The sequence below is a fragment of the Zophobas morio genome, unplaced genomic scaffold (genome assembly GCF_036711695.1).
Source record: "Zophobas morio isolate AGI-343-1 ecotype UQ-CSIRO unplaced genomic scaffold, CSIRO_AGI_Zmor_V1 ptg000108l, whole genome shotgun sequence".
Taxonomy (NCBI): Eukaryota; Metazoa; Arthropoda; class Insecta; order Coleoptera; family Tenebrionidae; genus Zophobas; species Zophobas morio.
Genome location: NW_026972213.1, coordinates 2,231,965 through 2,257,372, shown reverse-complemented (window position 1 = coordinate 2,257,372; position 25,408 = coordinate 2,231,965). Strand labels below are relative to the sequence as shown.

The window sequence follows — 25,408 nt, the reverse complement described above, 5'->3', positions numbered from 1 at the left end:
GACATTTGCTTACAAATGTCAACACGATCGATAAAACAGGAAACGAAAGCTTTCAAAATGAAAAACGGTAATTCAAAATTGCAAATTCAGGCAGTGAATCTTTGCAAAAAGTATAATCAATAAAATTCAAACTTGCGTCTGACACTACTAATAGCGAATCAAACAGATTTAAGGAGTTATAGTTGAATATGTCCACCGATTTGTCCACATCTGTCAAATGTCAACAACATGTCAGATGAGTGTCAATAAGCCAAGTTAGGTTATGTGAACTGTATTCCTTTTTATCTTTTTATGCTTTAAACATTTTTCCTTCCACATCTTTGCTTTAAGGAACAAAAAACTAATTAAATGACATGTGTGCGAGTGCTACAATAGAAGCATTTAAGCAAGATTTTAACATAAATACCGACATCTCGGACATAAATTTCCGCAAGTTCAATGTGGAACCCTACGATGCACTACCACAAAATCACCAGTTTGGCGAAAAAAAATGTTTACTCTATCAGCTAGAGTTTAAAGTATTCAATCTAGATGTATCTCTACGAGTTCTTGCATTTAAATATGTAAGTATTTGCCTGTTTTATCAATCGAAAATTATTACCTACAACTTTCTAGGAAAAACACGCAGAAGTCTTAAAACTAGAGATTAAAATTTGCAATGATCTTCTCTCAAAAGAAATAGCCGCTTGTAAAAATTTTCTGCAGCGCAGAAGAAATTTAAATTTAACGTTTGAAGTAATTATTAAATATGCACGACTGTTTGAAACACGAAGATTAATTTGTTTGACTGTGTTTCAAAAACGAAGAAATGTAGCAACGCTTTCAGAAGACGTTGGAGTTATTGTTAAATGTTGTAATGATGATTTCAGTGTCAAATTTCTTGAACTGAACTGGTCCATACAATGGACAGTTGATACTTATGAAGTGAGTGACTTTATTGAATTTTATTTTAATTATCCAGGTGAGTTTTTTCTATTACTGCTAACACTGATATTGTCATATACTTAATTCCAGTTCTTACAAAAGAATGTGCTGCTAACGTCAAAAAAAAATTAGAACTTTTGGTTGAGCCAAGTGTTGATTTTCATCCAAAATTAAAATTATGGAAATCGGTGATGAATGATCTTTATGGATATATTCCTGAAGATCAAAACTCAACGGTACTAACAGAATCGACTGATGTATTAGAAATTTCAGACTCAGATAGTGACGTAAGTGTGGTGGAACTGGAGAGCAATGTTTGTAATCAAGCAAACAGTGATGAAATTATGGTAATAGATTAAATTTGGCTGTGTAAATATTTTGTAAATTGTATATAAATATTCTATCAATTATTTTGTTTTGTTTTTTCAGTAATTAAATTTTTGCCAACAGAAATTAATTTAAACACTAATAAATAGCCAGAATAGAGATGGTTCTCCAACAATATGAGGATAAATTATGAATAATACATAATCTTAGAACTCACTGACAACCAGTAAAAGTTCTGTTGGATCAAATTCAGATTGATCAAACTAATACACTAAAAATTTGTAGATATTTAAAAAAGTTGTCTAAAAATTGCGAAAAAATTCAGGGACGTAGATCTCGATATACTGATTCAAAAAATATAGCGTGTTGATGATCACGGAGCAACAGTCTCGAAAGAATCGGTACGAAATGCAAATCTTTGAAAACTTCTAAAAAGGAGATTTCAAATTATTTTTCTTGATAGATTGTATAAAATCTATAATTTCGAATATCGAAAAATTGAGAAATCGAATAAATGAAAAATCGAAAACTCCAAGAATTCGAAAATTTAAAAAATCGACATTAAAAAGCGAAACACTAAAAATCGAAAAATTGAAAGATCGAAAACTAACTATAAGATCGAAAAGTTGAATCTTGTAAAAATTCAGAAATCGAGAAACTGTATAAATGGAAAAAATAAAAATTCGGAAAATTGAACAATCGACAAATTAAAACTAGAGAAACAAAAAACCGAAAAAATTTAAAATCAAAATACTGCAAGAACGAAAAATTAAAAACTCAAAGAAGTGAGAAATCGAAAAATTGAAAAATCAACAAATTAAAAATCATTTTTGGATTTTTTAACTTTTCGAATCAAAAATTGTAACATTAAAAAATCAAAAGAAAAAAGAAAACGTATAAGATACAAACTTTGAAAAACCGTAAACTAGGGATGAGGAACTTGAAAAAGTGAAAAAACGACAAATTAAAAAATGGAAAGAAAAGAAATGGAAAATATTAAGAAATTTAAAAATCGGAAAAGTGCGAACCGAAAAACTAAAATATTGTAAAATCGAACTACTGAAAATTAAAGAAATATGAAACTCGAATAACTTCAAAATTGTAAAATTTAAGAATTGTAAAATTGAAAATCGAAAAATCAAAAATTGAATAAAGAAAAATTATAAAATCGAAGTAAACATTGAAAAAACAAAAGAAATGAGAAACGAAGAATTGTGATATAAAATCGAGTAAATGAAAGATAAAAATCAAGAACTTACAAAATTGAGGAGACGAAAATTTTAAAAAATCGAAAAATTAAAAATTGAGAAACTGAAAAATTGATGAAATGGAAAACTGTAAAGTCGAAAAATCGAAAAATTGAAGAATTTCAAATCGAAAAATTCAAGAAACGAAAAACTGATAAATCTGGAAATCGAGAAATCGAAAAGTTGAAAAATTAAAGTTGAAAAAACGAAAATTTATGAAATGTGGTAAAATTGGAAAAATTGAAAACATGAAAAAACGAAGAATTGCGATATCAAAAAATTCTAAAATCGAAGAAAAAACGAATATTCTTAGAGGGTATGCGACTTGCCAAAATTAGTCTTATCTTTTCAAGTAGTAGGATTTAAAGGGCAAATTTATGTAGGGAAATACAGATTTTGCAATTAAACTCCGCCCCTCGGTCTGACACCGAATGAAAAATTCATCACGGTTGAGATCGAGATGAATGGGTGGAGCTTCTCTTTTGATTTTCTTTTCTAATTAATACATTTAGTTTTCCTTGTATAACACCATTACTTAAGAACATATTTCAATTCTCGCAGAAAAATAAGGATTTCACAATTAAGCTCCGCCTCCCGGCTTACGACGAATAAAAAAATCATCAGAATTGAGATAGGGTGGTTGGGCGGGGCTTATATTTTGTCTTTTTTTTCTTAATATACACAGACGTCTTTTTACAACAAGAAACTTTAAACTTGGTTAAAATGGTACATTTTTGCAAGGAAATATGGATTTTGCAATTATGGGGCGGAGTCGATGTTTCCTGATACAAATTTTCCATTTTAAACATCTTTTAGGTTATGAAAAGAAGTCTATACATATTTAAAAAAAAAACAAAATGGCAAATAATATAATCTCTAAGATAATAGAGGGTGGGTGAGCGGGGCTAGTACTTGCTAAGACAAGACTGATTTTGACAAATGATATAATCGCTAAGAAAATATAGGGAGGGTGGGTGGGGCTATTGCTTGCTAAGACAAGATTGATATTGGATTATATCAACATAATATAACATTTCAAGATCACAAATCTGTGGTCCTGTGGTTAAAAAATTAAAAAGGGCATCCAGTATTATGATTTGAAGTAATATGGTAATATAGAAGTAGTTTTTTTACTAGCTGTAAACACTCCTAGCGACGCACTGGCTACGACCTTGTGGACCAGCTCAAAGCATCCCCGCTACTCGCCGTAAAACACACCTTACTTCAACTGGGGGATTGCAGCGGTGAGATAAATTCCCGCGTACTGCTTATGAGAGTCTAGAAACTGAACTTTTGTAAAATTTTTGGGGAAGATATTAACATTGATTTAATGGTTATATGTAAAACAACGATTAACATTTATGTATTCACCTCCTCTAGAAAGTTAATAACGCCATCGCAAATATTTATTAAACAAAGGTTTATACAGGATTTTTACAAAAATTAATGAATGAATAATGTAATAACCCAAACCTCCCGCCTTTTATTTGGCATTGAACAAATTTTGAAAAAGCCCGCTAAAGTTTAAAACTTGACCTTGGCTGTGATCGTCTACAAAAGTGGGACCCTACATTGTGTTTTGAAGACTGGCGGGAGGCGTTCGTTCATACGAATTGGCGCACTGCGGAGCGGGAAGAGTGACGGATTTAAAAAACTTATATTTGGAAAAAAAAAACTATGAAAAATAAATCCAATAAGAGCTCAAGAGACCTTGGCCAAGGGCCCCAGAAGAGCTTAAAGAATTTATTCCTCAGAGAAAAAAAAACCTTTATTTTCACTCGAACCTGAGAACATAGAATAAATATTAGCAACCTTACAAGTACAACAAAAAAAGCAAAATAAAAAGTCGCGGAATTCTCAGAAAGTAAATGGATGGCAACGTCCCAGATATTACGGTAGTGTGGCCTCTACAAACAAAATGGGGGCGCGCAGCGAGCACAGGGCGAAGGCCCCACACCCCGTGAAGGTCCACATAGTCCTACCTCACCACTTCACGCGCGTGGTCTTACGCACCCACCTGACATAGGTTGACCTTCCTGTTTCCCGCGTACAAGGTAATTCGGTAAAACTCCGAGTCCGCTAGGGCCGGAAGTCTAGCAAGACCCGCAGACACTCGCACGGAGACGCCGACGCCACCGCGTCCACGCCACACGACCCCCGAGTTAACTAGCGTTATCAAAATGAGTATTTGGATTTCAGACAAGCAATAAGCGTAATTTAATTGGCCACGCTCCATCAACACTTGTTTTAAATAACAAAGAAATTGAAATGAGATTAAATTATGCACGTGTGATCAACAATCTTATGCAATAAAGAAAATGAAGTGAGAAATTATTCATGTTTTTATCAATAACTTTAAAGAACAAGAATTTTTGAAAGAGATTAAATTATTCACATTTTGGCAATGATTTTAATGAAATATTTATCTGACATTAAACAACGAAGTTACGACTGCATTAAAATGATCTGGGCAAAGTTACGTTGTTGACCGAATTAAACAAACAAACCCCCCCTCCCTTCAACACATCCCCAAACAAAAGACACATAAATAAAAACACATACGAAATAAACAGAACAACACATAAAAATGCGACACATAAAATATGCAAAATAAATAAAATATAGGTAATCGTAGGTGCACATTCGATTTGAATTGTACCTTTCTTTCAATAACATTCATTTTCAAATTCATCAACAGTTTTCGGTCAACAACAAATCCCCAATCACTAATACAAAAATTCACAAAGGTTGCCCTTGAAATTCCCCGGTCAACACCCCGTACCTGCACCCTACCACTTTCTCTTTCTATTTTGAACGGCTGAATATTTGAAAAACTACATGAAATTTTCCAGCATTAGAGTTTACAACAACCGGATAATAAATCGAGGAAAAGCCATTCAAATATCTTAGATCTTATAATGTCAGCCAAATTGATGTGCCTAATTAATCCATGTTATTAACACAAAGGAAAAAAAAATCCCCCGTCCCCCAGACTCTAATATTATTAATTTTCTAATGCCTTTCTCAGCGTTAATTTTAGTTAAAGATTCGCTTGTTCAGATCATGTTTGAATTTACTTTACTCACACGTGCTCAAATTATGCAACGCAAAATAATAACTCGAAAATCGCCATCCAACTTTCCGCATAACATTCGCTAAATAAAACTGCCCTAGCTAACGTAATTCCCTGAAAGGCCCTACTAAAACGGATTGAAATTATGTTGAAAAGATTAGTACGAAAATTATCGGCCATGGCGTCATCCGGAAGTGCCGCCATTTTTGGTAGCGTCCGTTCGCGTATGTGACGCCCGCGAAGCTCACAGGTGTGGTTCCCGCGTCTCACCTACTCCGTAACCATCGAGAAGCAACGCCGCTTCTTCCACCAGCACACACGGAATCACGTGGAAAACATACCTCTCGGATCTTCAAACCAAATACGTGCTCACCACCGAAATAACCTCTCTGTGTTCGAACGTAGCAGAGAATTCTTACGTTCGCTGGTTCGTCAGGGGGGTGGAACTCCGTTGAAAGGAATCACCGCTGAAAACGGAAACAAAACGCACAGACACTTGGAAAACGCAGAGAGCACCAACTTGACGTCTTACTCGAAAGAAAGACCAAATCAATATGGCCGCGACTTACCCTTCTCCAACACACCCTTCTGCGCACCTCCCTCTTAGTGGTTTTTGTTTCTTTCCATTTCTATCCCTTTTCTTACCAAAAGTTTGGCGCGCGGAAATTTGGTTCGAAACGGCTTACTACAATAAATTAATTTCATTTTGCTGAATAAACCGAAAAGATGTAAGAGACGCCATTATATAAAATTGTACCTATTATGTATTGCATGTATTATAGGCACATGAACAAATATGAACTCTGTTTTGAATAAAGATTTGTTGAATTTGAATTTGCGCGGCCACTAGTTAGATGTGGGTTCAAATCCCATTTACGTTTCCATAGACTTGTTTAGATAATTTCACTGAAAAAACAAGTCAACTTTCATAAGTATTTTATTTTCAACAATGATAAATCTAAAAACAGAAAAACCGTATAAGGTAGCTCAGTTACTTGAAACCATGTTCCGTCATTTCTAAGTGGGATTTGTTGACTCTCTAGGAGCGTTATTCATAAGACTCCTCTTCTTTTTGTCTTTCTGGCCAATACCGCAACAAGTCGATTTCTTCTTCTTAGATTTGTCTTCATCTTCCTCTTCCTGTCCTCGGTCGAGTATAGAAACCCTTCGAATTTCAAAATTTTCAGGGTTAGTAATCTGAAATCGCCTATTTGCGTTATCATCGTCCTCGATTTTTCTAAATTCTTTCATTTTTTCATTTATAGCAGCTATGTTATCGTCTTTTGATTTATCTTGATCAATGCTTGGCAGGTCATCAAGTTTGTTCATGATTTCTTGATTACCCGGCGACTGCAGGACTAGACCCAGCGGCTGGTCGTGCACGTCTCGACTCATAGAATACCTCACTTTTAATCCCTCGTGAGGTTTTAGCATAACTGATGAACTCATGCTTGGACTCTCTTTCTTCAAAAGGGTTGGAGTAGTGCTATACGATTCCATTGGTTGGACAGTGCGAACTTCATCTTCTATCATCAGAGATGGTCTTCTAAATGATTCGATATCAGACATCCGGTCATTTATAGATTCGCTTGTTCGTCTTGCGGGATATGTTAGTTCGTTTGGGTCTTGTCCTGGTGAAATAGAAGGATATTTAAAATAATCGATGTTTGTAACTGGTGGTGGTTGTGGTGCTTCGGAAGATTCTGTCTTAATTTCACTCACATAGGGTTGGTTGTAGGTTGTTGGCATTTCAACTTCTTCCTCCTCGTGCTGCACTGTTTCCAGTGGTGACTGCAAATGGACTTTGTCTGCTTCGTACTCTTCATTTAACAACAACATATATTCGTTCTGTGCGTTACTATGTCGAGGTGATTCGTCTGGAGATACTTCAGGAGGTGTTTGAGGTGGAGGTGATGTAGGTGAAAGTGACTGTGGTGGTGGTAACTGAGGTGGTGTTAACTGAAGTGGGGATGGCAGAAGTTGAGGCGGTGTATCTCGATGTGATTTAGATGGCATTTTCAATATAGATGACACCTTACAAGAAGAAGTGCTCGTGCTTGCATCCACTAACAGGTAGTGATACTTTTTAGCAAAGTCGGAATAACGTTTTTTTGACGGAGCATCGCCAGGAAGAATGTCAGAGCTTTTTTCTTCACATACCGCACTGCTCCCCACTCCAGAAACTGGGTCCTCTGCATGTGTACTGTGTATACTTCTCTTCTCGTCAGAACCGTCTCCAGTCGACATTGATGATTTTTTAGCTTCAACTTGATCGTCGCCGGTTGAACCCTGAGCACCCGTACCATGCTCAGAAGACGGAACCTTTTTTTTTAATGATGAGGATATCTTTTTTTCAACAAAATTAACATCCGAGACTGTTCGATCTTTATTAGACATTTCGTCAGGTTTTGGTGCGGAAGAAATATCTGTTTGGGTAGGCAGCACTACGCTACAAGGAGCTGAACAAACTGTTGGTAATTGCGCCCCACACTTTTTAGGGCCACAGTCTTGTAGAGGCTTTCTGTGTTGAGATTCTTCTTGGATAGTAGCAGGAGGACGTTCTTCTCTTTCAGAGGGTTCACGGGTTTGAACATTAGGAGAAACTTCATCCTGGCTGTTATTTGAAGGTAAGGAACTTTTTTGGTTTTCATAGTTTTTAATTGCTTTTTTTAGAATAGGTTCTTTGGCACATTCCTTTTCCATCTTGGTGCTGGAGTTTGATCCAACGTTACCTTGTTTCTGAAGCTGACCACTTATACTGTCCATATTTGCTGCGAGAGGTCCATTGCTACGTTGAAACAAGTTTACTTGTGACAGGATCTCCGGCTGAGTCTCCCCTGAGGTTTCAGATGAGCTCAGCACAATTGATGATACATTTTGTATTAAAACTGTAATCGTTTTACTTTCGAGCATACTACGAGGCATGCATACTGGCCCATCAACTAAAACATATTCTTCATTTGTGTCGTCTACTTGAATCTTTAACGCAGTCTTCTGAAGAGTAACAGAACAATAGCAATGTTGGGAATTATCGAGATGATAAAACACTGTTTGTGACCGATCTTTCTGATCTTTGGGTACCATTTTGTACGTACTGTTGACACTCGTTCCGCATGGAGGTGAATAAGATATTTTGGATGGCGGCTTCCGCAGCTTATTTTTCTCGTTGGGGTCTTTTTCAGGGGGTTGCTGACAAAGTTCAGGCTCTGTACATTCTCCTTTGCCATTAAGTTCATTGAGCGGTTCTTGTGTTTCTACAAAGACTCTTGTACTAAAAAATGAAAACTGTTGCATAATAGATACCTGGGACACTATGTATTGAATGAATCCCACCTAAGTGAGAATCTGCCCATGTTTTCTCTTGTTTTGGTGATTCTTTCTGTTTTGCCTCGACAGTCTCGTCCAAAGTGCCTCTTGAAGCCGAAACAGGTGATCCCTTCCCCTGTGATATCGGAGACGTAACCGACTGTTTATTTTGCTCTGGCCCCGATGTTACACTTTCTTCACACACACACGATTTGGTTTCCTCTTCATTCTCATCTTTTCCTTGTGCTGGCTCTTCTTCGATCTCATCTAGTTGTTGTGTGTCCTTCACTGGTTCGCTTACATCTACATCCATTTCCTTCATCTCTGGTTTTTCATCCCTCTCCTCTAAACTTGGAAGATTTTCTTTAACTTGTTTATCGGTTTGTTTATCCTGTTTAGGACAACAAGGATTTGAACATAGGCAATCTGCTTGACAATTTGGATACGTGCAATTCGATGCTTGTACGTCTTTGTTACAATAGCATAAGTCTTTTCGTTGTAATGGGAGGCAGAGTTGTCGTTTTAACTCTTCTATTTGAGCACGCATTCTGTCCTACATAGTGATAGAAACAAAATTAATGATTACACTAATCGGTTGCCTTTACCTCATCTAAACGTCCTTTGTTAGCATCTATGTGACTCTGGAATAGTATTGTTAGCTCCTTATCTTCGTATATATTGTTTCTTAGTATGTCTTCTGTTATTTTCAACAAAAAATAAGCGTATTCACAGTCTTGTGGCTCCATTCTGAAAAAAAAACCAAACAAACACTAACAAAAGAGTAGCTACGATATTTGAAGTTTTATTGTCAAATTTTTACCACCCAAGACAGTTTAATTTAATTTTGAAAAATAGTTAACTTCAATAGATATTATTGTGGAATATTAAACGCTATGATGATAATTTTAAACAAAAATTTTACCACCTTGTAAATTACACACTTCAGCATTTAGAACATAACAATTCTTGCAATGTAATAATTAAGTACGTACATTCCATTCATCGTTGTCTTTTCCTTTCCAGATGCAACTTTCTCTGTTTTCGGGGTATAATTTTCCGCATTTGGCTCATTTTCCTGGTTTTCTTTATTTGTCTTCATTGGCTGTTTGGTATATGATGCACTGTCTGATTTCTTTTCTGTTTTCTTTTCTTTTGTAATAGATTTTGTTGCTCGAATTTTCCCTACTTTATGCTTAGATAAATCATTTCGTTTTTGAAGTAGTATTGGAGTTACTAATGGGCCGAGTGCACTGGCAGGCCGTGAGTTAGATCGACAAGGGACAAAATCTTGCTAATAAAGCAATCATTAAGGAAATATTTTCCAATACTTAACAATATATATAGTACCCTCTTGCAAGTTGGAGGAAGGCTGTGGCGCGTTTGGAACTCACAAAATCTTGTTGGAACGACTGGCCTACTCGAACGAGACTCGGAAGGATAAGGACTAGTACTTCTAAAAAACAATGTAAATGATGCATTATTTTCGAAAAAAACATTATTACCTGGAAGTACAAGTAGGGGGAGGAGGAGGAGTGCATTGTGGTACCTTTACAACTCTGCAGCCGCATTGCTTTTTGTTGTAACCTTTAGGAGATGAACAATCAACAACTGCTTTAGCTTTTTTTATTTTTTTGTAATGATTCGCCATGTGAAAATATAAATCACAACTGGAGAGAGTCATATGTGCAGTTTTTTTTTGACAGAGTGCCGTTTGCCTGGAGGGTTTGTTTGTATTGAATGACGTTACCTGGAATACCCGCATGGTATCGATTCCTCTCAGAAAACAATAATAAACTGAAGCTATAATCAATTGAGATATTCTTGTTTTAAAGAACATTTTTATTTTAAACATGCCGTAAGTATATTATACTTAACTCGGTTTTTTCTTTTCCAGACAAACGAAAAGCATTTTTTCTTGAAAAAAAAAATTGTGACAATATTAGGTTCAAATGTTAAAACAGCTGTTTCCTGCGCTATGTATTTTAATGTATATTACTATATTACTTTTGGTAATAAAAAAACATGTGAATGTATAGATGTTACTTTATAAACAACCATCACTACTGCAGACAAATGGTGACCATATTTAAAAAAATGATAAGGAATGCGAAAGGTAGGTATGTGGACGAATTAACATCGGGTGGATCAAAAACGATTTTTAGTTGAAAATAGATCGTCTCAACCCATGGAACCTCTTCATTGTGACCACAAATGTAGGTTTTCGTCTCTTTTCTTTCCCAAAATCAGTAAGTCAGGAGTGAAGAAAGAACGTTTATGGTTGTGCTACTCGGTAATTCTACTAATTCTAATTTTGTGACGATGTTGTTAATTGTTGTGGAAACTAAAATTTTAAAGAATACTGACAGTGTGAATAAGCTCTTCTAGAAAAAAAAAGCAGCAAAATATCGAATAATGCGTTAAAATCATCATTTGAACATTACATTAAAAATTAAGTCAGAATTCTTGGATAGAGAATGGAAGACTAACACGGAGTTGTGAAAAAAAAATATCTCGACTAAAACGATTTCTTGAAGTTGATGAGATTGAGAATCAGTTTCAAACACGGTTAAATGAAGAATTTATTTAACAACTGATATTTATCACAGCACATTTGAAAAACTGATGTTTTGGACTTAATTCGTTTTACCAAACTTTTCACATTGCGTCTCCAGATGTTTTAAATAACGCTTTGTTTCGAACTCGTTCGACGATATATGTTTTCTTGTATTTAATAAAAGGAATGATACGGATTTCGAACGCGTCCGGTGAATTGATATTTGAATGATACGTTGAAATAGGTAGGATGACTGATAAAAGAACCAGCGGACTGTCGTTACAGATTAGAGATGTTTATTTCCCGAAAGCTACAGGTAGAATTCTCGTTTAAGGCGGGTGGTGGCCAACTTCCAGTTGAGGGTGGGGAGAATCAAAACACGTACCCCCAGTACTGGCTCTCAACACGCTTCTAACAAAGAATTATATCAAATGGTTAAATTACCTAAAATATTCGGAAGATATTTCTGACACCATGTCATTTTAATTATTTTCTCTCCGTCAGTATTTCAAAAATAATTCCTATATTAAAAATGAGTTCATGATAGAATTAACTGAACATACATTAGGAAAATTGTTTCTTCCTGCATCAGCTTCAGTGAAATTTATTATAGCATGTCCTATTTGTCTCACAATACCTATTTCGGTGGAAAGATCTTTCTCAAAATTAATTTTTTTTTCAAAAACACAAAAGGCGAACACAGATTATCTTCACTACCTATGTTTCAAGTAAAAATGAAACTGCTAGGAGTAGAGATATTTCAAATATTGAATTAACTTTTGCGTGTTCACAACCACGAAAAAACAAATTTGAGATAAAAAAAATACTCTCTTTGGTAATAAAATCGCTTTTAGAACATTCGTTAAACCAATTTATTAATAACAGCAAAGGAAAATCGGAAATTCTAAAATCTGTAAGTACTAAATTATGGGAACTGTTCCCTAGTATATGTAGTAGGTAGGCCAAAACGGAAATACAGTTTAATCCAAGGAAAATAATCATTTCATAAAAACTTCAAATTCTTCACATTACAAAGGTCGAAAATCATGTTCTTGAATGTCTTTAAAGTAAACATTATTTTAAATAATCAAGTAGACATTAAATTTAAAATTGAAATATCCCATCTTAATCACCTTAAAAACATAAATATAAAAAAAATCAGTGTTTTCAAACTTCTCATGAGAACTATTTTAGTTTGACATATTTTTCAATTTTTAGAAATTCACAATGCGTCCTTCAATATACATTTTAAACATTTAAATGTTTCAAACTTTGCTGATTTGTTTAGATATTCGGTGGTATTTTGTATATTTTTTAGAAAATATGAATATAAATTTTCACAAGATTTCGATACTTACAATCTTCTGGGAGGCTACAAGTCGGAACATAAACAAATAACAGTAGAAGTCTCAACATTAATAACTGGTTGAACAAATTATAGTTGACACGTCAGCGTGATCTAAAAATTTAACTTTCATTTTCAGTGCAAAATATAAACATTGTGTTAGTTTTCAAAACAATCGGGAGTTTATTTGCAGAATTAGCCACCAAACATAAAAAAAGCTATTTCAGTTGCAAGGAAATCAATCCTTTTTTGAAACTAAAGATGTTACAACATAACGCTTTACTAAACGTTCAAAAACCTGGATGGATGTACACGTGTATCCTGAACTTCCCCACGAACGATCGACGAAATGATACGGATGGTTGTTATAATAAACAAAAAAAAATACATACCCCACATAATTCTCTCATGTCTTCAGAGTTCACTAAAATTTGTACATGATAGTCGAAATGAAAAATGAAACTGTCAAATGTGACAATAATAAAAGTCAAAATAATTAAACATTATCTTTATATACAATTTGGAATGATAAATAACAATACTTTATATACATGGACGTTAAGAGAACAGTAACTTTGTGGTTGAACGTAAGTAGAACATAATTAAGTACGTAACGAAAATACTTTTAAAGTAGAATCAACGTTTTCTTAGACAACTTCATAAATTTAAATAAATAGAATATCACTTATAGCTCACATGTGTACAGCCAACACTTGACCCATTTGAACTAGAATTGGAACCAATACTCACATGCTGATAACCTACAGCATTACTTGCTCCCTTAGTCATTTTTTACTAGTCCGATTTTTGGGAGCAATGAAATCTAAATCGGGAATTGCCGAAATACTCGGGATCACATTTCTTGCCGACATTGGAGAAACCTTTTTGTTTTGCGGTGGCGCATAACTCTGGAACGTCTCAAAATGTGTCGGATTCATGATTATGTTAGTGGTTGCGTTTGTCCAGTTGATCTGCGGCGCTTTTCCTTGACTAAAACTGGTCTTTTGTTGATAACCATTCATTTGAGACGGTGGTGGTGGTTGACTCGACACAAAATCGCTCCAGTCGTCATCGTCATCCTGGGACTGACTTTTCGTAGGTGGCGCCATCGTCGTACTGTTCCCGGAGGCAAAATTTGCAGCAAACTGATTACTAATAATTGAAGGTTGAAACTGAGTCGTCGGTGGCCTAAACATACTCGGTTGAACACTCGTTTGGACCACCGATTTTGGCTGAAGGGTCATATTCGAAGACAGTTTGGTCTGAACTAAACCGCTCGGGGTTATAACCGGAATAGGCTGTTTCGGAGCCTGAACGTTATTTAGGTTTAATACTGATAGCGGCAAATCTGGGGTTGCCGTTCGTTCAGGCAAAACTGACTTAACCGGATTTGTAACCGACACGAAATCTGACCACTCTTCATCATCCAATGAGTTGTCTTTACTGACTTCTTTCGCCTTTTCTTCTTTTACTTCATTCTTCCGGAAATAACTCAACTCGATATTCCTTATATCCTCGTCAGTTACCCCAGGATCGGGCCAATTAATTTGCGTAGGTTGTGAATACTGTACAGTTGGTTTTAGAGGTTCCATGGGAACCGGTTGAAGAGGTTTCAATATATTATTCTGCGGCAGCGAGGAATGAAATTCGGTAAATTCGTCATCATCATTTACGTCTATTTTCTTTTCCTCTACAACGTTATTTAAGGGCACCCCAAAGATATGTTCATGATTTTGCGAGTTTTTGCTAATGTCTACAGGCGTTGCTACTTTGCTGGTCATGTCAAATTCGCTCAAATCTGGCAGCGCAAGAGTACTTTTCAGTTCTGGCGCACTCGGTTTCTCTTTGTTTTCCTCAGGTAAGACCATCTGAAAATCGTCAAACTCATCTTCGTCCAAAGGATCTATAACCGTGTCTTTCCTTGGTAAATCTGGTGTAAGGATTGTAGGTTGTAACCAACCTGGTTTACCGTTTACGTCGTTTAGTTCTGTGGAAATGTGAGTTTCTCGTAGGGGGATTAGTTTCGGGGACTGAAACTGTGAAAATTGGTCGTCTGTAGTTGTTTTTGGCAAATCTGTGTTGTTTTCATTTTGCGATACGCTTGGTTCGGCGGCTATTTTCTCAAGACTTTCTGTGTCGAATAAACTAGGGATTGGTTCTGGTTTGTCTGTCGTCGTCGGCAAGAAATCGTTTTGGATTTGTGGTTGGGAAGATTCTTCAGGTACGTTTCCTGGCAGTTCGGCTGATGTTGCTACAAATGGAAGGATAATTTCAAATGTCAATATTTACAGAAAAAAAAATTGTTGGTGATGTAAATAAAATTTTGAGGTCAATGACTCGACTTAATGACATGCTGTGTTTACACATATTTATTAATTAATTTGAAATTAACAAATTTTAAGAGAGAGTGGAAAACAGTAAAAGTTCTTTTGTTAATGCCTCATGAGTATTATAATTTGCTGGACTGTGAAGTATTTAAGTCTTACTTGACAGTTTCGTGAATTAATTTCATTCTTTTACGTTGTGGTGAAACTATTTGTAAAACATCTACTAAGAATGCAATTACATGAAATTATTTTATACTCTTGTACAGTGAAATTAGTAATCACACACTACACGAAAACGTGGCTGAAAGCTGTCTTTTTCAACTTTTTTGATAAATAAAATTGCAACATTTAATTCGGTAAATAAATTTTAAATTTCAAAAAAAACTTGGCAATAAATTGTTAAAAAATTAATATTCCAGAGAAAATTGTGGTTTTTAATTGCTCCAGCAAGTGAGTAAAATTTTGATTTCAGACATAAGTGATGACTAAATCAGTGTTTTAAAATACGTGCCAAGTATAAATATCTATTAGGTACCTGACCGAAATTTTTCAACATACATAACTCTGTTAAATTTCTATTTAATAATAATAATAATCATAGGTGAAACATTTATTTGTTTTTTCTTTGAACAACATTATAGGCTTCGCCTGCTATTTAATAGTAATAATATTAAAAGATATATTACCCAGTATATATTTTTTGTCATTACAACTTTATTTGGTTTTAAGCATTTTGTTTAGTTTTCATGTATATATGTACTAATTTTTGCTACCTGTTGAACATTTCTACTTGAATTCAGTGCGTTCTGTACTACGCATTAAGACAAGCAGCTACAAAATTCCGTTAATATTATTAAAAAATCTTCGTAGTATTTAGCATTACGCTTTAATTTAAAATTAGTTTTTGCTTGATTTTTAAAAACTGAATACATTTACTTCACTGACTGCATAACAGGATTTTTAGCACCAGTTGAGCTCAAAACCGTGACTGAGATAATTGACCGAAAATTAAAATTTAAAATAGAACCAAATCTAACACGATTTTTTTTCGGTCGTCTGACTGTCAAAGTTTAACATGCATTTATCCACTAGTCAACTTTTTACCCCTTCTGAAATAGACATCAATTCGACAAAAAGTGTGCTTTCAAATGATTGTTAATCTATTGCCGGACGCCACAAGAGATGTAATAAAATCTCACAATTTTCAGTTTCAAAACGATAGCTAAGGGCCAGTATTTTACAGTATTTTAACACCCAGAACACAGCAAAACAAAAATGCGAATTTCCTATTTCCGCTTCTCGGCCAATTAATAATTTATTAAACTGATAATTTCCTGAATTGTCCAAGCGATTACTTTAAAATTATTTAAGGATGTTCACTCCCCCTCTCAATGAGATATAACATTGCTTGTTGCGTAATAACCAACGCGCGGAATTGTGTTTCATACGCTCGATCCAGTGCTGTCGCGGCGATAGTTTGATTACAAATATATTTTTCTTTTGGACTATATCAACATAATATAACATTTCAAGATCACAAATCTGTGGTCCTGTGTTTGAAAAATTAAAAAGGGCATCGAGTATTTTTATTTGAAGTAATATAGTAATATAGAAGTAGTTTTTTAACAAGCTGTAAACACTCCAAGCGACGCACTGGCTACGACCTTGTGGACCAGATCAAAGCGTCCCCGCTACTCGCCGTAAAACACACCTTGCTTCAACTGGGGAATTGCATCCGTAAGATATTTTTCCGCCCAGTGGTAATAACAATAAAATCAATCAAGCAATTTTTGTATCAATTATCTCAAAACAATATATTAATTTTTTCAAAGAATGCAGTAAAGTTGAGATTACTTTTAAATTGTGATTATCAAAACTGAGATCTTTTTTTACACCAAGAAATTAACAATGACATCTTGAAAAAAAAAAATGGTCAATTCGTGAGTCTGGGAAACATAGTAAAAAAATTTATTCTCACATTTTGGTGGAGTTATAATGATTTATAAAATTGGTTCTTTTGCTACGTTTAACGACTAAACAGCACATTCATTGTCACAATAACTAATGATAAAACTTTCAGTTAATATTTCTCTCGCCCATGACCATGTTTAATTACCACTTCAGTTAGAATGTACAAAGATATGGTTGTGTTGTTTTTCTAATAATTTGATAAAATTCCATTTGCCAACAATGATATAAAGCGAAGGTACAAACCAGCAAAAATCGAGTAAACAGTTAAAAGTGTTTGACGTATCAAAAATTATCAAAGTTTTCAAAAATTCTACGTTTAAATTAAAATATTCGCAGTTAATTTATTTTCGGATAAATTTAAAGAAATCTGGTGTTTTGTTGCTGGATGAACTTGAAAAAAATCTGTTGAGCTATTAGTGTTTTATTTTTCATGAATTTGAAAAGGTCTTGGCTGCCAGTTTTTTTTTTTTTTTAATTCAGGAGACTTTGGTACCCACGGTGTATTATTTTGGGAGCCCATGGATTTTTTTTTAATCATTTAAAACAATTGTGGGGGACTTTGGTGTTCTATTTTTGGAAAATTCTGACCCGATCTATTTTTGAGTAACTTTTGGAACCCCGTTTTTTTTTTTAATTTAAAACAATCTTGAGGTTCTAGGTATTCCTGTTTGGAAAGAATGTGAAAGTGCTTTGGAGCCTCTATTGTCTTTTCTTATAATTTAATTAAATTTATTAGAGGATACGTCATTTGCTAAAATCAGTCTTATCTTAACAGGTACTGGCCCCACCCACCCGCCCTCTCTTTTCTTATTCATTTACCAACATCAGTTTTATCTTAGCAAGTACTGATGACTAACTTTTACAAAAAATGATCAAAATTTGGAAACATTACGAGCTTACTTACATGTTCAAGGCAGGAATTTTGAACATCTTTTCTAGTGTTTAGTTTGTTATGCTTTAGTGCAGGGGTCGGCAACCTGCGGCCCGTGAATCGATATAAACACATCCTTTTTTTTTATTTATAGATATTATATATAGATAAAACTTTTTCTAACCCAAATGCGAAACGATAATTTTGTTATTTTCCTATTTTAAATTCTTTATTTCAAAATAAAAGTCCAAACCTTCTTCAACATAAAAATTCATTACTTTATTAGAACAAGAATTTATCAATCGATTCGCAAATTTTCACGAAAAAGATGTAGAATTAAATTTTTTTGGAAATCCGTTTTATACCGATCCCTGCAAAATGTCTGAAGATCTGATCTGCAATTGGAAGTTATAGAACTTCAAGCAAGTGAAGATTTGAAAAACGATGTTCAGGGAGGGCAGTTAAAAGAATTTTATGCAAATTTGTCAAAACTGAAAATATTTGGACAAAAAATGTTGTCTATATTTGGAAGCACATATATGTGAACACAATTTTTCTCAGATGAAAATCGTAAAATCTAAATATCGTTCGCGACTCAGTGATCTACATTTAGAAAATCTTTTGAAAGTGACGACAAGTGGTTTCAAGGCTGATATTCCAAAATTGGCAAACAATCGACAAAGTCCACCTTTAATTAATCGTACCTAATGTATTTTATTTTTGAAATTAAAATTTCTTTTCTAAATTTATTTTTTGTTGTTGTTTTGTTTACTAAGAAATCAAAAAGTAAACCAGAGATATTCACGCATTAGGTGCGTGCAGTGTTGCCAATTTTATTTTTATAAAATTAGGTTTTTTTCGTAATCTACATCATAAAGATTTTTTTTATTATTATTTTGGGACTTCCGAAACCCCCGTACATAACGTACTGAAGAATTAATCCGCCATTTCCCAAACACCTCGTATATATAGATTTTTTTTTTCAAGTAAGTTTTTCATAACAAAATTTTGTAATAACGTCATCAATTTTTTATCAAAGACACGTATATTAACCTGATATTTAGATAGATACAGTGTAATACTATTAATAATAATAACAGTGCTGGGTTGCCAAAATTTCAAGAAAATGAGGTGAGTGGTTCTTGGTTTAATAAATAAAACAAATTGCTTCATTCATTTTTTAACCACCCTGTATAAGCTAATTTAAAAAAGATGAATGCCATAATAATCTATAAGTAAATATTTGGAGAAGACGGTCTTTTTTTGGGGGGGGAATTTGCATTCGGTTTTGCAGTTTCTAACTCAATTTGTATAGAATTTTGATTTTTTTTTCAAAACTCTGAATATCAAGACAGATTCATAAACCACAAGAGTACAAGTATGTTATTTTTTAATATTTAAGTAATGTTTACCACGCAAAAGTTTGAGATGACGTTGTCAAATTGTTGGCGATAATCAAACAAATTTTGGTTAGCGTTTTAGCATCTACACGATATTCCTAACATACATATTGTATTATAAATAAAATAGCATATGCTCAGAAAGTAAAAATTCGTATAATAGATACAAGTTACTTCTTAATTATACTTTTAATATAATAATAAATTTAAAATATATGTTAATTTAATATAGTGAAACTGGCATTTTTATACTTAGCTATACAAGAATTAGTTACACAGCGTGTGTTATCTAATAATAGTAGGTGTAGACCCACTAATTAACTTGAACTCGACACACTCCTGTATTCATTAAACACGATATCATGGCACTGTCAAACATACTATGTAAGAACAGTGCTGTTAAAATATAAAATACCGTGATAATTTTCAAAGTTATCACTCCATTATTAAGTACTTCCGGAACGCAAGTGAATGAAGTATTGTAATATAGTCCATCGGACGACTAGCCACTTTCATGTTTTCTTGACGCTTCATGACCCCAAGAGTGCGAAAAAAATTTTCTTCCGTTTCCAGCTGTCTGCCTGTTGTCTGTGTCGATTTTTGTTAGAGAGATAATCTCTGAAACTACTGGACCGATTGTCGTCAAATTTGTCTAATCATCCCCACCAACGCAGTGGTTTTTAGTAAAGGCCATTAAAATTTAATAAAATAACATACTCCTATACTTGTGGTTTATGAATCTACCTTGGTTTGTGATTTTTGGAAAATATTTGAATACATTATAAAATTTTATTTTTTAAAGATACGTTAATTGAATCAATAATGCATTTTGTACATCTCTCAACAATAAATAATGTTTAAAAAAGAAAAGTTTTGTAGTTTACAAACAAAAAAAAGTTTGGTAACACTACCAAACCTAATCATTTTATTACGACAAAACGTATCAACGATTTAATTATTTGTAAGTTCATATCCCCACAAAAATTATTACTACTTTCAACAATGATTTATTAAAATTTATCTATTTATTTTAAACAAAACGCCACAGAGAAGACAAACTTTGAGTTATATAATACGTCAAACATGCGTATATTCCCCAAAAAAATAGATTTCGTAAAAGATTCTTAAAAAGTGATTCAAGCTATTAAAAAATATATAAAAATATTCAGAAAACAAAGATATGAAACTAAATAAAAAATTGTGGAAGACTGTTGGAAATTTTGTTGTCTTATTAAAACATCGTCCTCGATTTCATTATACAATACGGAAATAGCTGTTGATAAAAATGCAGAATACCTTATCTACTTAGTTAAAGCATTGACTGCGAGTAATTGCAGTAAAATTCTACTTTTAAAAGTGACTTCCGCTATACTATTGCACCACTTGATTACGAAATTAAAAAAAAAAAAAATTATCAAAAATAAATTAATAATGCTTATTTCCTTAATCGAAAATTTTACAAAAATCATTTGCTGTAACAAAACAGATCACAATAAATCCTTATCACCAACGGAAGCAAAAAATTACATCTTCAAAATTAATGCATATTTTGTATAAAGGAATTATATTTTTCAGTAATTAAAATTGTGTTTTTTACGAATGAATGACGATAAAAGTTAAAAAAAAATCTCAAAATTTGTAGTTAACATCGTTCATGATTTTTATATAGATCATACTTATAATTACTTACTGGCACAACAAAAGATTACAATTAAAATTTTTCCTGTCAAGAAGTAGGCACTTTTTTGATCACAAAAATATACACACATGTACTAAATACTTTCTACTTTATGAAAATATCATCTACTTTGATCAAGTTCAATTCAGTACTCTATACTTACACTGTAACCACAGATCCCACTCATCCAATAATTCATTGGAAGGTGAAGGAGACTGGTTGGAATTGGGATGAGTGGTTGAAGGAATATCGAGGGAGGCTACCAACTGCTCTAAATCTAACAGCATGGTTTGTGAGTCTGTAGGTGCATTTTAGTATGTCATCAAATTTTGTTTTGGATTTGTGGAAATGAGCATTAGGGAATCCATTGAGCGAGCGTGAAAAAAATTTTCAAGTATATTAGCGCTCAAAACGCGTATTGACTTTGACACTGATTAATTAATCAGATACTTACAATCAAGAGGATTTATCAGTCCTGAACCACTCCAATCAAACTGTGCTGTGGGAATATCACTGTTGTTCTTCTGACTAGAATTGGACGGACTCGAGACATTCTGAATGGGAGTAGGAGTGAGTATTTCAGTTTTTACGGGTTCAAGAGGTGTTAAACCGAGATTAGCAGCGAATCTTGGCATCGAACAGTTCCACGCAGGTCCATACAACTGGAAAAAACGTTTTAAATATTTAAAAAGTTGCGTTATTTAACACTTACTATATTTCTCGTATCAATATTTAAAGCTTTAAAGAACATCTTCTGGCTGTTTGACTTAGACCACTGATAAATTAAGGCGTTTGTTTCAGTCACATCCTTCAATTCATCAAATACTGTGATTCCCTTTGTTTCATCAGCAAATTCAAACTCCTTCATTTCCGAATCTACCGATGGAAATATATCTTTCAAGATTGTTTCACTCTTATCAACGGCGTTCTTCTCATCTATTTCTAAAAACGTAGGCTTTTCACACGCTTGTGATGAAAAATCTGCAAACTCTGAAGACTCAAAATCGCCGAAGTCATCATCAATCCTTTCCTCGACATCCTGCATCGGTGGACAAGGATCCACAAAATCATCAAATTCGTCTTCAGATGTTTTATGTATATCATCAACCTCAGTAGCAAAGTGATTTTCAAAATCACCAAATTCATCCTCACTCAATTTTGGGTCAGTTTCACAAACTTTTAAACTCACCGAAGATTCACTTAAATTATCATAATTTTCTTCTTTTGAGGAGTCATCAACTTTACTCTCCCCTTCATCTTTACTAGTAATTTCAAAATTAATTTCTTCGATACCATCATTTTCCGATTTAATCTCACTATGTTCATTCATATCTGACAAATCATCAGAGTTGCTAGTCTTTTCCTGTACACAATCACTAAAAGCATCAAACAAACTTTCTTCATTCTCTTTATTGTTTAAGTTGTTTTCATTTTCATTATCTACTTCACTCGATTTCAGTTCTACAGAAGCAACTTCGTTTTGTTGATTTTCATCACAAGCATTTTTGGAAATTGGTACGACACTTTCAAAATCAAAAACGTCTTCCACAGCGGTACTGTCATCTTTTATTTTGCTATCCTGCTCGCTTACATTTAACTCAGTTGGTTTGTCCTCCGTTTGTTCATCGTTTTGTAAGGAATTAACATCTTTATTGTTATCAAAAAATTTTGGTGGTGATTCAGATTGACTATTACTAAAATTGACTTCAAATTCATGTGGGTTTGGGTCATCATCTACTTTAACATCTAAACTTTTTCTTCTATCTTGAAAGTCTTTTTTTACTTCTTCGTTAAGAATTGATCCATTTAAATTCTGAGTTGGCATCTCTGTTGTGCTTGAGATTTTTTGGCTTTTATTACAATTTATATCTAAATTGACTCTGGAAATATCAGTTTTCAGTTCTTTTTCTGGTGATTTCTGAGGAGAGGGTGGCAAAGAAAAATCTGTTGAAAATGGTATTAAAAATGAACAAAATGATACTTCAAGTTTACCATCACAGTCATATGAATCTGCAGCCGCTCGAAAGTCTCCAAATTCATCGTCGTCGTCTTCGTCAAGAGGTCCGACAATAGGAGGTGGCGAACTGCTTAGAAGTGGAGGAATCAAATTCGACATCTGTAACAATAAACACGCACTGGGTACTTCAATGTTTACTAATGAGTTACTACATAGTTTTGCAACCTTGACGTGTACAACAAACGATATGAAATATAATTAACCAATTACCTGAATGTTAACGCAAAATATGTCACCTGTATGGATTAATTATGCACTATAAATTTTCCAATTTTATTTCGTTTTTAAATTAATACAACCGTTTACAACAGCACCTTGTCAGTTTTACTAATGCTATGTGTTTTAAATTCTATCAATTTATCACTAATTCACCTTAATTCACAAATTTAGTTCATTTACCACAATGACAGATGCAGCCATATTGACTATCAACATTCAACCAATCGTTGTTGAATTAGAAAAAGACAAAACGCGTCACGTGTTTGATATATTTATATCCTCGTCCTTTTTTGCATGATTGAGCATTTCAGCGGTAAAATTAAAATACAATTTTTTAAAGAACTGCTACGGTAACAAACTCCTTAAAATGTTAAATATTGTTTTTTTTTTATATACAATATAAAATTTATAATATTAATTGATACATACAACACTCTAACAAAACGACGCAATTAAATGACTTTTACTTCACACCACAGTTATGTAAACTCGCGAACACAAAATAATAGCTGTGACCATGTATTTCAATGTTTTATATTTATTTCCCACATTCATTTATAACACACAAAAAAAGAATGTTGTGTATTACTGGTTGCATCCCACAGGGGCTTTGCTACGTAGCTGTGATTGTAGGTTATGATTTTGTACCTTCGTTATTGGTACCTATTATTTTTAAATATTGTTTTTATTTATAAAGTATGGAACCTAAAGATTTGCGACAGTTAATTTTAAGTGCAACTGAACCATTTCTTATTAAAAACCAACTAAATTGGGCTCCTCTTACGTGGACGTTAGACGATTGGCAGCAAGTTTTAAAAGACGAAAAATTAATTTTTCGTTGTGGGCGAAAGCTATTTACAAAGGCATGTTAAATTTAGACTCCACAAAAACAATCAGCTAGTGTTATTTTAGGAACCACAATGGGAAAGAAAAACAGTCACCAAGAACGCGACTTTTAAAGAATTTTTATCATCAATGACAACAGAGAATCAGAACTGGATGTACTTTGACTACAAATACTTAAAAGAATGGTTTCACGGTATTAAGGATTTGAAAGATGTATTTTTCATTGTAACTTTTTTGTTATGTGCTAACGTTATTTCTTTAGAGTATTAACTGGAGCAAATTTGGTTTTCCTGAGTTAACGTTTGAAGATTCAACCATATGGATAGGCTCAGCTGGAGCCCATACACCATGCCATGTAGACACATATGGGTGTAACTTAATTGCTCAAATTTATGGCAGGTATGGCATTAATTTGGAATGTAAATTTATATAATATAAAGCAAATTTTCAGAAAACAGTGGGTTTTGTGTTCACCAGAGACAGATTTAAAACCTACAAGAGTTCCTTATGAGGAATCCAGCATTTATTCAAACCTCAATTTTTTCAGCCCAAATGTAGAGGATTTCACAGGTAGAAAATTATATCTAAATTAATTTAAAATGTGTTTAGGAGTTAAAAATTGCAGGAAAATTATTCTAGAACCTGGAGATGTATTATTTGTGCCACACAAATGGTGGCATTATGTGGAAAATTTAGACACAGGAATAAGTATCAATGTTTGGTTACCACTGGTAAGATAAATTTACTAGATATTTTGGATATCAACTTTGTTATTTTAGCCAATAGATGATAAAGAACGACTGAAAGAATCCTTGGTTCAGTTGTTTATTGCGCAGATTACAAAAAATCTCAACAAAGAAGAGAAAGACATGATCTTAAATCCAAATTCAGATGAGGTTATTATAATAATTAAAGTGGAAACTTTAAAATTTGTTGAACTATGATTTTTTTAGAGCATTGAAAGCACATCCATACATGCCTCAATAAATTTAATTAAGATGTGTACAAACATTGTCAAGAGTACCAAGGAACCTGAAGATAACATTAACGAGGAAAGTGGAACATACTATAAAAAATTTTCATTTTTACACCCAATACCTATATTATCAGATGAAGATTTTTTAACTTTTTTGAAAGAACAAAAAAATCGATTTAATAATATAGAAAATGAAGCAGGAAGTTGTGATACCAAAGAATTAGCTAATTTGGTGAATGCGTTTACTCATGCTGATGTAATATCATTAATAGAAAGTAAATTATTACAATGAATAAAAATATAATTGATTCACTACATTCTAGCTCA

The 25,408-nt window shown here is 33.5% G+C and overlaps 3 protein-coding genes and 1 long non-coding RNA gene across 8 annotated transcripts; 2 read left to right on the top strand and 2 right to left on the bottom strand.

Annotated features, from left to right (window-relative positions):
• Window positions 1-98: 98 nt before the first annotated feature.
• Window positions 99-1,334, top strand: LOC135144606 (uncharacterized). The gene is made up of 3 exons (XR_010283201.1): window positions 99-563; window positions 616-961; window positions 1,015-1,334. It is a non-coding gene; the product is annotated as an uncharacterized LOC135144606 (long non-coding RNA).
• A 5,156-nt stretch (window positions 1,335-6,490) lies between these two features.
• On the bottom strand, window positions 6,491-13,239 carry LOC135144572 (uncharacterized protein DDB_G0284459-like). Of its 3 annotated transcripts, XM_064076597.1 has the most exons (9): window positions 13,169-13,231; window positions 12,790-12,890; window positions 10,380-10,461; window positions 10,225-10,330; window positions 9,870-10,168; window positions 9,483-9,624; window positions 8,875-9,430; window positions 7,294-8,825; window positions 7,091-7,202 (listed from the first exon to the last, which is right to left on the bottom strand). In XM_064076597.1, the coding sequence occupies exons 2-9, from the start codon at window positions 12,845-12,847 to the stop codon at window positions 7,182-7,184; spliced, it is 2,796 nt and encodes a 931-aa protein (XP_063932667.1). In that variant the 5' UTR covers window positions 12,848-12,890; window positions 13,169-13,231; the 3' UTR covers window positions 7,091-7,181. The 3 variants fall into 3 exon arrangements, with proteins under 3 accessions (XP_063932664.1, XP_063932665.1, XP_063932667.1); XM_064076594.1 differs by having other exon boundaries at window positions 6,491-8,825; window positions 13,169-13,232; XM_064076595.1 differs by lacking the exon at window positions 12,790-12,890 and having other exon boundaries at window positions 6,491-8,825; window positions 13,169-13,239.
• A 30-nt stretch (window positions 13,240-13,269) lies between these two features.
• Window positions 13,270-23,467, bottom strand: LOC135144571 (aftiphilin). 2 transcript variants are annotated; one of them, XM_064076592.1, is made up of 6 exons: window positions 23,251-23,467; window positions 23,016-23,139; window positions 21,736-22,967; window positions 21,478-21,685; window positions 21,187-21,321; window positions 13,270-15,027 (listed from the first exon to the last, which is right to left on the bottom strand). In XM_064076592.1, the coding sequence occupies exons 2-6, from the start codon at window positions 23,137-23,139 to the stop codon at window positions 13,562-13,564; spliced, it is 3,165 nt and encodes a 1,054-aa protein (XP_063932662.1). In that variant the 5' UTR covers window positions 23,251-23,467; the 3' UTR covers window positions 13,270-13,561. The 2 variants fall into 2 exon arrangements, with proteins under 2 accessions (XP_063932662.1, XP_063932663.1); XM_064076593.1 differs by lacking the exon at window positions 21,187-21,321.
• A 272-nt stretch (window positions 23,468-23,739) lies between these two features.
• Hspbap1 (HSPB1 associated protein 1) lies at window positions 23,740-25,394 on the top strand. Of its 2 annotated transcripts, none has more exons than XM_064076566.1 (7): window positions 23,740-24,122; window positions 24,172-24,318; window positions 24,368-24,504; window positions 24,557-24,675; window positions 24,745-24,836; window positions 24,885-25,001; window positions 25,059-25,394. In XM_064076566.1, exons 1-7 carry the CDS (start codon window positions 23,958-23,960, stop codon window positions 25,371-25,373), a joined length of 1,092 nt encoding a protein of 363 aa, XP_063932636.1. In that variant the 5' UTR covers window positions 23,740-23,957; the 3' UTR covers window positions 25,374-25,394. The 2 variants fall into 2 exon arrangements, with proteins under 2 accessions (XP_063932636.1, XP_063932635.1); XM_064076565.1 differs by having other exon boundaries at window positions 24,715-24,836.
• The last annotated feature ends 14 nt before the right edge of the window (window positions 25,395-25,408 follow it).